At 38.7% G+C, this 17870-nt stretch overlaps 1 protein-coding gene across 3 annotated transcripts in view; it reads left to right on the forward strand.

Annotated features, from left to right (window-relative positions):
• LOC149833230 (Tetratricopeptide repeat (TPR)-like superfamily protein) overlaps positions 1 to 17870 on the forward strand; it is a 147627-nt gene that overhangs the window by 66742 nt on the left and 63015 nt on the right. For 2 of the 3 annotated variants that reach the window (XM_090015003.1, XM_090015004.1), the window contains exons 9-13: positions 2902 to 2964; positions 4626 to 4697; positions 4780 to 4881; positions 6336 to 6410; positions 7889 to 8002. In XM_090015003.1, coding sequence (XP_089871129.1) covers positions 2902 to 2964; positions 4626 to 4697; positions 4780 to 4881; positions 6336 to 6410; positions 7889 to 8002 — 426 coding nt within the window. The remainder of the gene's footprint in view (positions 1 to 2901; positions 2965 to 4625; positions 4698 to 4779; positions 4882 to 6335; positions 6411 to 7888; positions 8003 to 17870) is intronic. The other variant, XM_090015005.1, reaches the window with a different exon arrangement.

Consider the following 17870-nt stretch of genomic DNA (forward strand, 5'->3'; position numbering starts at 1 on the left):
ATAAGAAATGGCAGGGGTCTCGGCCCCTGCCTACCACAAAAAGAATGGTAAGGGCCTTGGCCCTTACCTGACGAGAATGGGGAAATGGCAGGGGGCCCAGCCCCTGCCTGTCGAAAAATGGGGAATGGCAGGGGCCCCAGCCCCTGCCTGATGAATTAAGGGACGGCAGGGGCCTCGGCCCCTGCCAGAAACACCTACTAATGGCAGGGGTCTCGACCCCTGCCTGGCAAAAATCATGGACCCGCAGGGGGTGTCCGGCCCCCTGCGTGCCGAGGGTCAAGAGCAGCAGGGGGGGTATTCCCTGCCCTCCCAGAGGCCAAGAGGCGGCAGGGGCAAGCCCCTGCCTGCCGAAAAATAGAAAACGGCAGGGGCATTGCCCCTGCCTACCGGAGATCGAGAGGCGGCAGGGGCTAACCCCTGCCAGAGAGAGAGAGAGTTCGGGACGGGGGTGACAGGGGGCAACCGACCTCCTGTCGGATTCCCTATCACCCCCAGAGGTGAGGGAGTGTCGCAGGGCCATTGGTGCCCTGCCGGCACTCCGACGCACCCCCAGAGGGAAGAGGGGACGACAGGGGCCTTGCAGGCCACCTGTCGGCCCTCCGATGAGTACCGGAGAGGCGGGAGGGCACGACAGGGGCCGTGCGCCGCCTGTCGGCCTCCCGACGAGGTGACAGAGAGGGGGGGTGAGGAAGAGAAGAGGGAGGAGAAGAGAAGAGAGAGGAGAAGAGAAGAGAGAGGAGAAGAGAGCGGCGTACCTGGGAGTGGTGGCCGGCGTCGGCGGCGTGCGCAGCAGGGAGGAGCTCGGCGCAAATGGGGCAAGGGCTGCGAGAGGGAGGCGTGACTCCCCTCGCCCTCCAACCTCTCTCTTAAAGGCGCAAGGTGGCAACCGAATAGGGAAACCCTCGATGGGTTTCCCTAATTTGCCTGGAAGCGAAGGGGGAGAAGGGGGGGGGGGGGGTTGCGGCGCCCGAAAGCTCGGGTTTTTAAAACCCTAATAAAAAAAAGGGGCCCGGGTCGGGTCCGGACCCGACCCGGGTCTAAACAATTTTTTTTTTTAAATGGGGTTTTACATTGATACATCAAGAAAACCATATCTAAAGGGTTATTATTATCCTCTTCTTCTTCCTTATATCTTATTGCTTATATCGATTCTGATTGGGGAGGAGATCATAATAACCGTCACTCAACTACTGGCTTTTGTGTGTTTTTAGGTGATTTATATATTTTTTGGCGATGCAAAAAACAACAGAAAGTGTTTTTATCCTCTACAGAAGCTGAGTATAGGGCAATGACTACCACAACCACTGAAGTCGTGTGGATGAGAGTACTACTTTTCAATATGGGTGTTGATGTCTCTGAATCTTCAAAACTATGCTGCGATAACAAAAATGCCATCTATATAGCCAACAATCACATATTTCATGAGCGAATGAAACACATTAAGATGGATTGTCACTATGTTCACGAAGAATATTTGAAGGGGACTATTACGTTGCCATATGTTCAGTCCGAATTTCAGATTGTGGACTTCTTCACCAAAGCTCTTCCACTGCCCAAATTTTTATATCTTCTTAGCAAACTTTCGGTGATTTCACCATAAGTTTGAGGAGTGTTAACATTATATGTATACAAATACCCGACAAGGGTATTTCTTTTTTTTTTTTTTGTATGAAGTACAAACCACTAGGGACTTAAGTATAATATTTCACTTTCTTTTTATTTATGTTTTTTTTTAACTTTTTATCAGTCATATTATGATTGATGGGAGACGGTCCAACTAGTCGTTGGACTGCCTCCCACTCCTTGAGTAGAGCCTCACTCCCTAATTGTAATTCAATGCTCTTTGAAGCATTGTGTGTATTATAAAATCCTTCTCATTTATAGGCCTTTGTGCTTTCTACCTTTTATGTGTTTGTGATCGGTCCATTAGAGACCACGATCTTGTTGTGCACTTGTTTAGCCCTTTGTTGACATTGTATTAGTGTACCCTTGTTTCATTTCAAATATCCCTGCTATGAGCCCACTCTCAGTCATTAGAAAAGACCAAGATGCTCCTTTCCTCTCTTCCACAGTCCGTTTCTAGAAAGCAAAAGGCATTCTTGTGTTTTCATGATCTAGGGGGAACTGGGATGCATGGCGATCTCTCCCAGATATGTAATAGTGCAAGAAGTCCCTGCACATACAAAACTGTCATTCACAAAAACTGATTATAAGCACAAAATGGGAGGACAAACCACTGATCAACATTTGAAAGGTTTATCAACTCAAATTTGATTTTTATTTTTGTTTGGCAATTTGATACTGTAAAAATTTAGAGTTGCTATTGTTGAATGTTTGTTAACCTCCTATTTTCTTTTTAAATGTTGCAATTATGCTTTTTTTTATTACATAATATCTTCTGATTTGAATAATATTAAACATAACCTGCCTGGGTCACCAGGTTGACCCAAGAAGATCACCAGCCAATGCTGAAGTTAAGGTGTATGTATATCGTTGCAGTTATTTGCCATAGTATACCTTTGAAGGTATATTTTTTGATCCTGACAACTAAATACATGCCGCTGGTTTGTGTTTTCTGTTTGGTTTTGTCCAGTTGCAGAACGAAATTTATGTGGTAGGACAATCTTTTCTTACATCCTAATGCTTCAGATATAACTCTGTCTTTCTCTTTAACGAATTTTAGTAGTATACTAACCACTTTTTAGTGATCAAGGAAAAAAGAAGGCAGAGTGCACTTGCAATTTGTCTGTTTTTATCTTCCTCATCTTACACGTATTTCTTTATTCTCTTGTTTGATGTTCTATTGACTTCCATTTATCATATTATTTAGCTATACCTTTTTTCCCTTGTGTGGAAAAGTTTTATTTTTGTGTTGATTTTTACATTTTTCTTGTGTTTCAGGCAAGGCTTCAAGAGTATGAGGTGGCACTTAATTCCTCACCAAGTGATACAGTTGCTCTTGAAGTGAGTCATGATTTCTGAAAATGCTCGAAATACTTTTAGATTTCTTCTGTTAACATAGTGTTGTTAACAAAGAAAAGTGAAAAAAAGTTTATCTACTGTGTGAGTGTGTGTGTGTGTGTGCACATGCATAAGAAGTGTTGAAATTTATAAATTCAAATTTGTCAAATCTCAACTGTGATCAACCTTGTGTCAAGACATGGACAAGTAAAAGAATAGAAATTGGAAACTGCTTTAGGGAAAAGAAATGCAACATCTCACCAAATGATTTTGCAAAGTTGTGATGCCATATATGGTAACTAGTGGGCTCTAGAGATTTCATGTGATATGAAGTGAACTATGGTCAGTCCAATCTAGGGTTTCCGCTCTACCTTGCCACTCAAGCAAAATCGGCATCTAGGTTGCTCAGTTTGACTTGGCACCCAAGTAACCGGCATGCATTTCTTGCTGCCCACAATGGCCTGGTTGTTAATGGTTTGATATGCGCCTATGACTATACATTGTTGGTGTGAGCTTTGTGTGTGTGTGCATGCACACGCCCTTTGTGTGCATTTGTGTGTCTTTGTGTCTCTGTGTGTGTGTGCATGCACGAGGGAGGGGCAGATCCAACTTATATGCTAATTTTAAGAATTCCAGGACCAGATCATGTGGAGGTTTGATTTTGAAAATTATAAAGCCTGGCATTAAAGGATGACCTGGTTTGTCAATTTTGCTCTTTTTGCATCATATGGACTTTTTTAGCCTTATAATCTGTAGCTTAATGGTTTTCTTCAGCTTAGGTTCATCTTAGTGTTAATGTAAACATATATGTATGTATATGTTTACATATGTATTTCTGTATATTTGTAGTTTAGGGGTATTTTTGTCTTTTCATATGTATGGCATAAATAAGTATGTTTTTATCTTTTTTGTTTTTCTATTTTATTTATTCTTTATGCAAGTATTCCCAGCCGTCATAGGTCATTGGACCCTACCCAACGGCTCTCTATGAGCCTTTGTGATGTATATGCAAAAGGGTCTACGGTCTACCCCTTCATTTCATGTAATCTCAAAGGGTTCTTCCTTAATAATATTCCTTATTTTTTATGTGTATTTTCGGCCCTTAAGTGTCTTACTCGTGTGTTTTATTGTGTTGACCTATAAGAGGTCATATTCTCAAAGTGTTCTTTTGCCCATAAGTGGTTCACTAAAGCATAAACATCAGTTCGTGACACTTGGTATTCTGGGGTTTTATCTGGAGAGCTCTATAATTCTGAACTTTGTAGGCTCAAGGATGATGGAGTTGTGTAGATGGGTCCTGGTCACTTTGAGTGATGTGAGGCCATCCATTTGATGGTTGGATATTTTGGTAGCTAGTAGGTTGACATCTTTATTTCGGTCACTCCTTGCAACTTTATAGCTTCTCCCATATTTTCTCATCATTTTTTATGTTTCTACACAAAGTTCCTTTCTCTGAGCAGGTATTCATGCATTTTTGTATGTTTTTTACTTTGTGGGTTTTTCACTTTTTTAACATGACAATGATTGGTCATACATATTCATTACCTTGTGTCTCAAAATCAATTTTTAAGGCTCTTATGTAGACATCAAATTTTGTCACATGTTATTGTCACTTTGCCATAGCAGCCTACTAGATTTACCTTTATTCAATAGTGTTTTTCCAGGGAGCTGCTGTAACTCTTGTAGAATTGGGAGATTATGGCCGTGCTGACTCTCTTCTTGAGAAGCTTACAAAGGTTTAATGAATTCTTTTTCTTTTTGTCTTGGGGCTGTTAAATATGCTTGGGTTTGACTTGATTGCTTATCTATGTTTTTCAGGAAAAGGAAAATGACGCTGATGTTTATCGTCTTCTTGGAGAAGTAAAATATGAGCTTAAAGACTATACTGGGAGTGTTGCTGCTTATAGAAATTCCTTATCGGTTGGTACTTTGCAATCAAATTGCAAGGATCTCTTCTAATTTAGTACTAACTATCATGTCTTGTTCCTTATACCTCGAGAAATAGTGTCACGACATTTAATGTACTCTACCATATTATTATCAGCTTCATATAGTATCCATATAGTAAAATATCAAGAAATCCAATTTAGCCAGCAAAATTTATACAAATAAAGGAACTACTGGTGGTTTAAAAGAATTACCAACATTAGCATGTACAGCTGATTCCTTACCTTATGTGAATTGAAGTGTAAAATGGGTTAGGAGAAGGAAACGAACGAAGAAAAATCATCCGTCTTCATTTACATTCCTGCACCTCTTAATAATATTCTGCAAAATGATGACAGTGCCATTAAAAAAGACAAGTCAGAAACAGAGTCAAACGTAAAACGAGGATGCATAAGACAATACCATGAAAACACTATATACGTACTGGCTATCCATTAGCACCTTGTCTTATGCAGTGTATACAAACCCACTGAGTCAACCCAGTTACTAGCTTGAGGCCCCAGGATTGGCACCTAACCTGGTCAACCTATCTTCAAAACTCAAGACAAGTCATTAGCTGACTTGGCCAAGTTATATCTTGATCCGACAAAGTTATTGGATTCAACATTATTCTCTCTCTCTCTCTGTATATATATATATATATATATATATATATATATATATATATATATATATATCACCAAAGTTAAGTCAAAAGTCACAAATTTCCCTCTTACCCAGCTGCATACTTAGTAATTGTACTGGTAACACGAAACACAATATTCTTCATGTAAGAGAAGGGGCTCTCCCTGAAACTTGTCGATATTTTATTGCTACATGTTGAATCATGATAACCATGATCAAACGGGACATACAAGCAAGCTTAAATATTCCAGAACTGAAATAATTTCAATTATCTGTAAAAAAAAACAGGATATGCATGTGCTACTGCAAATTTCTGATTCAGATAAATAATTGATGTTGTTTTCCCTGAAATTTATCTTTAGGCCGATATGGAGAAATTAGAAATTGTACAGATCTTAACCAATGTAATCATTTCAATACCATTTTATTTGTTTTATATGCATGTTTCATGGCACTTATAGTGAATGATGTGATGTTGAGTGTTCTGAAAATCAAGATACAGTACTGTGATCTTCCCAATGTCGATAAAATAGCAGATGGATTGGTGATTGGCTATAATATTTTTATCTTCTTTTGGCACATGTTATTATAATGGATGATTTTAGCATTCCTCACTGCATATCTTGGATCTGAACTCCACCAAGGTTTAAGTGGTATTCCCAAAAATATGAAGAGAAACCTTGTTTGGTTATATGTTTATTGCCTGCTTTAACAATCGTCATGTTAAACTCAATATTTGATACTATGGGCATGACATCACTTTGTATAGATCATGTACCTTCTATGGTTTTTGTGCATTTCAGCTTTCACATGCAGATAATTTTGAAGTACTGCGTGGTCTGGTGAATGCTTTGCTAGCTGTCAAGAAACCAGATGAGGTTTGTTCATTCTAATTGTTACCTGCCACTTCTTGCTTAAAAAGGAAAAGAACATGAAATTCTGCATTATAAGCTCCTCTTGTTTATGTAACTGGTGCAAGGAATGACACATTGGTTTTGCCTTGTACAGTCTTTGGGTTGTTTGTAGTTTGTACCACAATATTTTATGTGTACTAGTTTAATCATGTTTCCATACTCTACTTTTATAATGGATTAAGCTATCTATTGTTGATTCCTACTCCAAGAAAGGAATAATAAAGCGTAAGGACACAAACTCCACTGTTGGTTTTTGCTCAATTACAGATCCACCCTAATGTTAGGACTTAAGACCAATCTAGGGTGAGAACTCCAGAAAAGGGTGTTGATAATAGGAGCAAAGGTTAAACTTTTTGTATCTCAACGATGTTCAAAACTGCAACTAAATCAAACTAATAATTCTTTATGTGGTGGATTGTCAGTGTGTATCAGAAAAAGGCTTTATGTGGTGTTCAATTAAGATATATAAACTCCCAATTAACTATCCATAGATACGATAGTTGGGCATGTCAGCTTTTGTGTTTTATTTTGAAATCCAGAAAGATGAGTTTTTATTAAAGCAATGGGCGGGGAAGATGTTACCCAACATAGATGGGTAAGCAAACAAGGAAAAGGTATGGTTACATGCATCACAAAATCAAGAGAACCTGGCCCAAGCATTGTGAGCTGATTCATGGGTATTCCAAACTTAGATTGACTAAGTTCGCAGATGGCCATGTGAATGGAAGGCAAGGTACTGCTCATGCTTATCCATAAAAAACTGGTTATTTCTTTCTCCCTCCAAATGTCCTACCCAGTAGCTAGATCCCAATCATGGTAGATGTGCCAAAGAATATTCATTGCCTGGCCATGCTAGCTTCAATTGCTGACCCCATAAAAAATGGTTGTAGGGTGAAAAGATTAGATGAAGCATCATTACCTCATTGTTTAAGCAAAAGCATGCACTTGCTAGCAAGGTGTCTTAGCTATGAGGTTCTTGAAAGTAAAAAGTTTGCACCTTTTGTTAGGGATAATGATAACAGTGGCACTGTCATAATCAGCAGCAGCAGACCCATAAATTTGATTTGCATGTTTAGGAGAGGGTGACTTTTATACATGTATTATTATGATATGTTGTGTTATGTTTATAATGTAACCATGATGATGTAATTTTTCACATGTTTTAGGTGATTTTGTCTGAAGAGACAAATAAGAATGTAATTACTCTAAGATTAACAAGGGAACAAAATTCTTGCATCCGTTGAAAACCAATTGTAAATGCTGTCACTGTTGTCTTATCAAATGCGCCCCAAATTTCCTGTTACTATATGAATTATGAATGTGGTTAGCATGTTAGCTTAGACACTAAATTTATCTGACTTGAGGATTCATGGTTTACCTCCTAGTTTTGAAGATAATTGTTGTCCTTTCTTGCAGTTTTCAAAGAGGTGCTTTTATTGCAGGCTGTTCAGGTACTTCTAGATTCACGCAAACAACTGAACATTGAAAGTGAGAAAAAAACTGAAGTTCTTGCTGAGACTGCTGGCATGGGTGCCCAGAAAGTTGATCCCATTCAAGTGAGCCCCTGAATATTTATTGGGTTTATTTGTCTGCGATAAAAATATTTATTACTTTGTCATAGGGATATACAAGTTGGGGTTCCATCTCTAGGGGACATGTAAACACAGAGATATGCCACATGACATTCTGTGACACAAGTTTGACACAGTTTATAAATTCTGATATTTTTTGTACTTATTCATAGTATATGTTTATATTATAAATACTAGAAAAAAATATGAAATTAAAAAAAGTGTCCTCATGTTCGCATTTTTGTAAAAATCATCTATTTGTGTTGCATCCATGTCTGTATTCTCTGTATTTATGTGACATAGTTATCACTCAAGAATAGACCAGTTAATAAGGTAGTATCTTTGATTTTCTGTTTGTTTGTTTGTTTTTATCATTGATGCCAATTGCTACATGACTATGTAACCACACTTCAAAACTGTTAAAATGTATTTTGTATATGATAAAATGTATATATATAATAACTGCAAATTTTAGGCATTTATTTAGGAATGTTATATATAAATTTCATAACATTGTGATTTGGGCCTGGGATCCAAGTCTCGGATCCGGGACCCATAAAAGTATCTTTACGTATATATTTATCTCGTATAAACTTATATGTATATATATAAGTGCAATAATTTTAATTAATCAAATTATTCAAGTGATAGCTATTTATATAATGCATAAATGGGCTTGGGATCCACATTCCGGATCCAAGACCCAAATAGGATCCTTATGGATATAGGTAAAATACCACATATATATATATATATATATATATAAATGATGAAATATATATATTATACAAGAGTTTTCGGGGGATCCACGATTGGATTCATTTGGATCCAATCCGTGAACCCATATTGAGTGGGAGGTGCAGGTCCAGAACCGCGACCAGGTTTGGACCCCGAGTCGCGGACCCGGCCCGCTCGTTAAAACGATAAAAGGAGGGGGGTGGGTGGGTTAATAAGGCAACCCGATAAGGGTTGCCCGATTTTCTGTAACAGGCGTTAAGGTTAAGAGAAAACCCTAACCTTGATCACAAGGAAAAGAGGGGGGAGGATGGGCCGCATCCACCGTCTAGATGGTAACGACCTCCGCCATGATTCGGAGGGCATCCTCCTTCAAATTAAAAGGGCTGGTACCTCTTCTCCCACTCTCGCTGGCTTTCTCCCTCTCTTCCACCTCTCGTCCTTCTCTCTCTGTCTTTCGCCCCGATTTCTCGTTTTCGTGCATGGCGGCGGGACCACCGGCGCCGCCGACCTCCCAACCGCAGCAGTCTCTTCCTCCTCGTCGGAACAGGTAGGATTTTGTACCTTGGCTTTCGGGTTATTAAGTGTGCTAGTGTGTGTGTGGGAGTCCACGAACCCCAAATCGGAAAAAGGGGTTATTTTTTCAAATTGCTATATGGATGTAGGGTGTTGTTAAACCCTAAGCCGAAAACCCCGAATCCATGATTTGGGGGTTTCGGATATTTTTTTTTATGAGGAAGGGGTTTGGTTGCAGATTCTTGCTTAGAGTGGGGTTAAGGTGCTGAAAATCCCAAATCTCCGATTTGGGGATTTCGTTTTTTTTTTCGACAGTGTGATTTCAGGTTTTTATTCAAGGATGAGTAAACACTAGTTATTCTTTGTTTTCATGTTTGCACAAATTCATTGCAATGATTAGCTTAGGCAATAATCATACCTTACCTTGAAGGGGGTGATAAATTTTGCTGAGTTCTGTTATGGGATTCTCGAATCCCTAATAACCTATTAATATTTTTTTTCCTTTGGTGTTAAGGGGTACCCTTCGATTCATGTAGACTGGGTCGTTGTTGGGTACACTGTTGGTACCAGAACAATATGACGATTTGTGTGTTTTATCATGCATATCATTATTGGACCAGTTTACTGTTATGTTCTGGCAAATTGATATGAAGGTGACATTGTGACTGTGTTGATTTATTTGATTCATGCCTGGAGATGGACTTGACATGCATGTGTTTCTACTTGTATTGATTTCTTGTTGTTGCTGAAACGTGTGCAATCAACATTTTAGACATGAGAATCTATAATGACTGTTAAAGGATTACCTTACAGAAATTCTTTGTAAAGCATTACGGTTTGTTCCCGCATGTAAACCCTGTATAATTTTCTAGTGAATAAATGTTCAGAACTCATGATCTATGGTAAAAGTTACAGTTATTATTAAGATTGTTGTCTTTAATGAAAATCTTGAATTAATAAACAAAGGTATTTTGTCATTGATGTGTCGTAGGTTTTCAGCCTACTGGCTAATGTTGATCAGTTTGTTCATGTTCTGAACAATGATAGTGAAATAGTGAACATGCCCTTTAGCTAATCAAGTCTATGCTAATGACAATACTGCGAGATCTTGACATTCAACATTCAACTGGCATGTTTTCTTGTTTTATCATCTTTGCCCAATAAAGAAGACTTCAACCCTTGAAAGATAATATAGGTTGTGTAACACAGGTTGAAGTAAGTTAAATCCTTAGCATTTGACACATACAATGACTACCAGTTATATTATTTCTGTTCAAATTATGAATCTGGTCCACATAACTTACGGTTCTGTTATTGTAAATCTGATCCAGACAACATAAGGTTCTGTTATATTGTGTATTTGAGAATGTTCAAATTTTGCATCGGATCCACACAATTTAGGGTTCTGCTATGTTTACCAATATATTTGAGAATGGTCAAATTATAAAACCAAATTCAAACAGATTGTGGTTTTGTGACTATGCTACATGGCTTTCAAGAAAAACAAAAATCTGGTTTGCGTGTTTTCAAGGTTGAAACAACAGACTTTGTAATATGTTGTACAGTAAATTGCATTCTTCCAGGTTTCTCTAGTGTTGTGACTGATCTACATGAAATATCACGTGCTTAAACTGCTTTTTGTCAGAAAATGTATGATTTAAATTGCTTGTATGCAACATGTTAACTGTGTTTAAGGAATAAGGTTATATTGGTTCCAAAAATATGATGGTGCACTTAGTGACATATGGACATGTGTCTTTCCGCGAGGCAGACACTTGGGAAAACCTTGTCTAACGGGCTATGTGGATTGAATACCCGATGCAGGTACTTGGGTGGTTAACTTGTGCGCAATAACAATAAAACTGATAAAAAACTTAAACTTAAATGTTGTATGCCTGACTGGTTTAAAGGTACCGGGGCATCAATGTTTGTGTTGTAGAATTGGTAACACGTGAGATATTTGATTTTTGTTAATATGTTATTGTTTTGGTACAGGTGCATACATGATATGAATGTGTGCAACTCTGAAATTTCAACTTCTAGATCCGGGTTATGTTCATGTGTGCGGATGTTAACACATGTTATGAACGAAAAGTTTCATGTGCTTACATTTATGGGACGTTTGATTATCGTGCATTTATGAATTGGTTTTCAGTACATGTGCATACATGAAATTGATGTGTGGTTGGCATGTACAATCATGCATAAATGTTCTCATGTACTTATGAATTTTGGATGAATGCATGTGTGTTGAGTGATTACATGAAAGCACTTGCACATGGATGGTGAACACATGCATGTGACTGTGGTAGCTCATGCACATTGTTAGATTGGTATAAATGAATGTGCATTTGGAATCATGTTGGTATCATTGCATAATTGTATATTGTTATGATTTTTGCATACGATGCAACGATGGTCTAAATGAACCATCACAGGCCTGGAAAGCTTTGAGCTTTGCTTTGCTCTTTCTTTAATTGTTTAAATGCATCGCAATAATCACATTTATACTATGGTTTTAATTGCGTTGTTCTATTGTTGTCACGGGTGGTAGATCGTGAAGAGTTGCGCAGGCTGATTTGCGAGCTTATTATTGCATGTTGATTTGCAAGCCTATGTTATTAATTTTGCATATGGATTTGCAAATGTAATTTTATTGCTTGATGCGAGCTTTTGCCTTGTTTTTGCATGCTGAATTGCAAAACTCAATAATTGGCTCTTAATAAAAAGATAATGAATAAGAACAATGTAATATACGTTCTGGGATATCTCATCTGGAGTATGCGAATCTTAGAGTTCCGATCTTGGAGAGACTGTGAGGATACAAAAACTCCGTGTGCTTTATTTTGTTCCCTGAACCCGATATTGAGGTTCCTTCTCCTGGCCACGGTTTTAGAGAGAGTCCGTCACTTTAACTGGGGGTAGTGTGTTTGACACAGCTGTTGTTTTTGTACCAAGGAAGTGACACTTGTGGGCGTGTGGTGTTCCTTGTGTCCCCGACATTAGATGTGGAGGTCTAATGTTCCGAAGGTGATTCGGTCGAGGGGTAAGTTTGGAACCCAGTAATAAAATACAAATTTTTGCTAAGCTACTCTGGAGACCTAACTTGACCTCGGGGATTTTACATGTTTGGTGTATCTGCGGTCAACAATAATTAATTAAAAAGAGAAACTTAAATTGTATGCATTTAATAGGGCATACATATGAAAATAGAACTTTAACGAAAGATAATAAAGTGTTCATGCATTTCACATAAATCATGTATATTCATGTTATGCATTAGAACATGCATACGTTATCTATTCCTTTAATTGTTATATGTTTGGTAGATGCGTGATGTTAACTTCTAATGCATGTTAAATGCCCTGTTCTACTTGAATTGTAATTCATGATATTGATTAATGTTCTTTTATGCCTAATGGATGCACCATGTTGTATGAATGTTTACCTGAATTATGTAATTGTCATAAATGCATTCCTCTGAATTATTGCATGAATTCATATCTGTAGTTATGGGATATTTAAATGTTGCTAACGATGTTACTTGTCAGTTAACTTCTGATAAATTGTTGACTGTCATAGTTTAAACCTTTGCTTATTCTGGTATATGCTGAAAATTACACTCGGCACCCGCACCACATACTTGACACATGATATACCTGTAAGAAAAATTACAGTAATTCCTACTTAGATAGTTGTAGTCTAATTCCTATAAATTTATCATTTTTCAAGTGAATGGTAGAGTTTATGAGCGGCTGCTGGATGAGGCTTCAATCGAGATTTTGGATTTACTGTTCCAGGGATAGTTCGAGAAACTCTAATGTTAATTTCCATTGATATTGAAATGAAATAAATGATTTTGGTTTGCTCCCCACTGTAATGTTCTGGAATGCTTAACCTTATAGTATTATTTGTTTCCGCTGTATTGAAGAAAAAAAATCTCAAAATTTGGGTTAAGATTTCGGGGCGTTACAATATATATATATAGCCTTTCTATTAGCGTATGAGGTCAAGATCTGGATCAACTGTGCCGTGATCCAGACCCGTCACATCTCATCACGTCAGCTGTGATTCACTGATCACGTTTCCTGCATTGTCTATTGTATTTTACAATATATATTATTCCTAAAATACCCTTTATCATTGTTCTTGTATTTTATGTAAATAAGGGTATTTTAGTGTAAAAAGCTATGTCACAGGGATTCGGCTAGCAGGGTGTTGCACCCGCGTCGATGGGACTCGACGCGGGTGCGGCACCGGGTGCGGTCAAAGCACCTAGGGTCATTTTGGTCCAATTTTTTATTAAACCCCTCGCCAGGGGCGGCCCCCTCTGGACCGCTGACCGCGCAGCGGGACCCATGCCGGGGGGAGCCCCTGGACCCCCCTTTCTGCATAGGCAAAAACTCTGAATCAGCTCCACAACTCATCGGCTCGACCCCTCCCCCTGCACAAATTATATATATATATATATATATGTCACAGGGACTCGGCAAAACAGATGCCGCACCCGCGTCGACGCGACGCGGGATCGCGTGCGGGTGCGGTCAACACGACCCTGGGTGCGGTCAACGCACCCAGGGTCATTTTTGTCCATAATTTTGGGCGAAAAAAAAAATTTCCCCCCGATGAAAAGGAGGAGGATTAGGGCAAAAAATTTTTTTTGCCCTAATCTCTCCTCTCTCTCCCCCTGAGCTCGAGCTCTCCCAGCGCCGCCGCCCCCAGCTCCGCCTCCCAGGCTCCTCCTCTCGGCTCCTCCTCTCCTTTCGCAGGTATGTCTCTCACTCTCGTCTTGGGTCGGCTGGGGAGGGGCCGAGCACCCCCCCCCCCCTCTCGGTCTCTTGTTGGGTCGGCAGGGGAGGGGCTGAGCCTCCCCTTCTCCCTCGTTTTTCGGCACAGGAGGGGTCGAGCCCCTCCCCTTTATGTTTTTCGTTTTTGGGTCGACAGGGGAGGGGCCGAGCCCCTCCCCTTTATGTTTTTCTTTTTTGGGTCGACAGGGGAGGGGTCGAGCCCCTCCCTTTTATGTTTTTCGTTTTTGGGTCGACAGGGGAGGGGCCGAGCCCCTCCCCCATCTGTTTTTTTTTTTTTGGTCGACAGGGGAGGGGTCGAGCCCCATCTGTTTTTTTTCTTTGGGTCGACAGGAGGCCCCTCCCCCATCTGTTTTTTTTTTTTTGGGGTCGACAGGGGAGGGGCCGAGCCCTCCTCGCTCTCGCTCTCTTGTTGGGTTGGCAGGGGAGGGGCTGAGCCCCCCCTTCTCCCTGTGTTTTCGAATTGATTTGAAAATTGTAATGTATTTTTTTTTGTGTTTTCAGGATAAAAATGACGGATAAAGGGAAAGGACTTGCGTCATCCTCATCCCAACATGTGAGTTCTGCTGCTAGTTTTGCTGATAGTTGCAGTGGGATTGATGATGTGGGGCCACTATGGATACATGTAGATAAACTTGCAAAAACTGGAGAAGGAGGTGGTGGAAACAAAAGATTTCGATGCAAGCTCTGCGAAAAAGATTTTGTTGGGTCTTACACAAGAGAGAAGGCTCATTTGTTGAAGATACCAGGACATGGCATTTCAGCTTGCAGAAAAGTTGATGAGGCAATGCGAAGGCAATACAAGAAAATAAAAGAAGAATATGAGAAGAGAAAGGCAATGGCCGATTCTTCTGCAGTCAGTGTGCCATTTGCAAGCCACCAAGAAGATGCTGAAAAGAAAAGAAAAGTCAATCTAGGAGGTAGAGGAACGATACAAGCAACATTCAATACATATGGAAGAGAAGAATTGGATAGAAAAGTTGGGAGGTATTTTTATTCTGGTTCACTCTCATTTAATGCGGCTAGAAATCCTTATTGGAAGGATTTAGTAACATCCTTGGCAAATTGTAATTTGAGTGGTTATGTGCCTCCAAGTTCAGAAAAAATACGAACCACACTTCTTGCAGAAGAGAGGGCAAATGTGGAGAGGTTGCTAGAAATTTAAAAATATTCATGGGAGCAAAATGGAGTTTCCATTGTGTCTGATGGATGGACAGATATTCAAAGGCGTCCATTAATCAGTTTCATTGCTTGTTCGCTTAGTGACCCAATATTCTTGAAAACAGTTGATGCATCTGGGGAATATAAAAATGCAGAGTATTTGAAGGGATTGTTTATAGAAGTGATAAAAGAAGTGAGTGATCAGAAAGTGGTATAAATCATTACAGACAATGCTCCGGTTTGTAAAAGTGCAGCGTTGAGTTTGGAGAGTGAGTACCCTCATATTTTTTGGACTCCCTGTGTAGCACACAACTTAAATCTAGCCCTAAAGAGCATATGCAACCCCAAAGAAGAAGAAAATTCACAAGCATATGCTTTATGTTAATGGATTGAAGATTTAGAAAGAAATGTCAAAAGCATTAGGAATTTTGTTGTTAACCACCATCGTGCTAATGCTATATTTAATAGGCATTCTGATTTGAAATTGTTGAAGGTCGCTGAAACACGTTTTGCGTCCATCATTGTGATGATGAAGAGGATTAAAAGAGTGAAGAATGCTTTGATTAACATGGTGACTGATGAAAATTGGACATTCTATCGTGTTGATGATGATATGAAGGCTCAAGAAATTAAGAAATTCATTCTTGATGATGAGTTTTGGGACAAAGTGGTATACTTTCTTCAATTTACGCAACCTATTTGGGAAATGTTAAGAGAATTTGATAAGGATGAGCCCATGCTTCACAGAGTTTATGAAATGTGGGATAATATGATTGAAAAAATACAAGTTATAGTTTTCATGCATGAAGAAAAAAATCCTGCATTGGATGATTCAATTTTTTTTAATCCTATTCATTCAATTTTAGTCAGAAGATGGGATAAGAGCAACACTCCTTTGCATTGCATGGCACATTCTCTTAATCCAAAATATTATGCAAATAAGTGGCGGGCTGGTGGTATTGGTCGTGTCCCTCCAAATTTAGACCCAGAGCTATCAAGACATAGAAATATGTGTATGACAAGACTTTTTCCAAAAACATATCTTCTACATCAAGTCACACAAGAGTTTGGAAAATTTTCATCTTCGAGATTATATGCACCGGCATTATTCGCGAGAGAAGAAGATAATATAAAATCCTATCACATGGTGGTCAACATTTGGATCAGAAACACCTCTTCTGCAACGTCTTGCATTAAGATTGCTATCGCAGCCTGCTAGTTCATCTTGTTGTGAAAGAAATTTGAGCACATATTCTCAAATCCACAACATGAAGAGAAATAAACTCACCAGCAAGCGTGCAGAGGATTTAGTATATGTTCATTCAAATCTTCGATTACTTTCACGAAGCAATGATGAATACAGGTACTAATTTGCTCTCTTAGTTATTTGATTATTTCTTAGTTTTCATTTAAATATACTTGTATTGTATTTATCATTTTCAAATTGGGTTTATAATGCAGACAAGGAACATCCAAATTTTGGGATGTAAACCCAGAAGAGTGTGACTTCGAGGGAGAACATGAATTCAACGTAACAAACATGGATTTAGCTGAGCCCAGTATTCCTTCTAATGATGCATTTGATGATGAAGAAGAAAATTATTAGCATCCATTACTTCATCAGGATATACTTTGGTATGTAATTTAGTTCTTTTATGCAATACTTATTTGATTGATATTTAGGTCGATTTATGTAATTGCTTTACTTATTTGATTGATAATTTGATATTTAGGTTGATATACTGCATGCATGATGAATTATATTATGAGTTTATGACAATGTTTACTGTCAAATGTTAAACTGTTAAAACTTCAAAATTATATATATATATATAATTTTTTTTTTACATTTTTGCCCCTGCCGCACCCCCGCACCCGGGTTTTTTGGAAGTGCCGAATCCCCGCACCCGCACCCGCACCCGCACTCGCTCCCGCACCCGCACCCATGTGACATATATATATATATATATATATATATATATATATATATATATATATATATATATATATTTTTTTTTTTTTTTTACTTTTTTTTGCGGCACCCATGTGACAGGTAAAAAGCAAATATAAATAGTCTCAATGAGGGCACGATTTTCCCGTTTTTTGGAATCGTGTGAATTCAGCCCACAACTCTGTTGTTTTCTTTTCTTCCTACAAAGTAGTCAAGAACCCTAATTTTATCATGGTATCAGAGCCATGATCCGGAGCAGGGCTATGATATTTTGGTGAACTTCAAGATCTGATCTTCTTCTTCCAGGTGATATTGGTTTTCTTCAATCCTTCTCTTCTTTTCGGTTCTTCATTCCTCTTCAAATCTGAATCTGTTTCTCTTGATATTCTCCTCTTAGATTTCTGTTTCTTCTCGTTCCTCTTTCTCTCTTAGATCTGATTCATTTTTCTCTTATTTTCTTTCTCTAAATCGGATCTGTGTTTGGCTGCGCTCTATTTCTTGAAATCTCTGAAATCTTTGATTTGAGGTTTCAAATAGATTTGTATTGAATGGTGCTTGGGTCACTATTTCAATTCTTTTCCTTTGTTATTTCATTTTTATCAGATCTGATTTATCAAGTTGAAAACCAGATTTGACGTCATCTTAGCACTTACGTTTTTCAATTTTTAGCAATCAAAAAATCAAA

Source organism: Nuphar pumila, chromosome 7, assembly GCF_984573655.1.
Source record: "Nuphar pumila chromosome 7, dmNupPumi1.hap1.1, whole genome shotgun sequence".
Classification (NCBI taxonomy): Eukaryota; Viridiplantae; Streptophyta; class Magnoliopsida; order Nymphaeales; family Nymphaeaceae; genus Nuphar; species Nuphar pumila.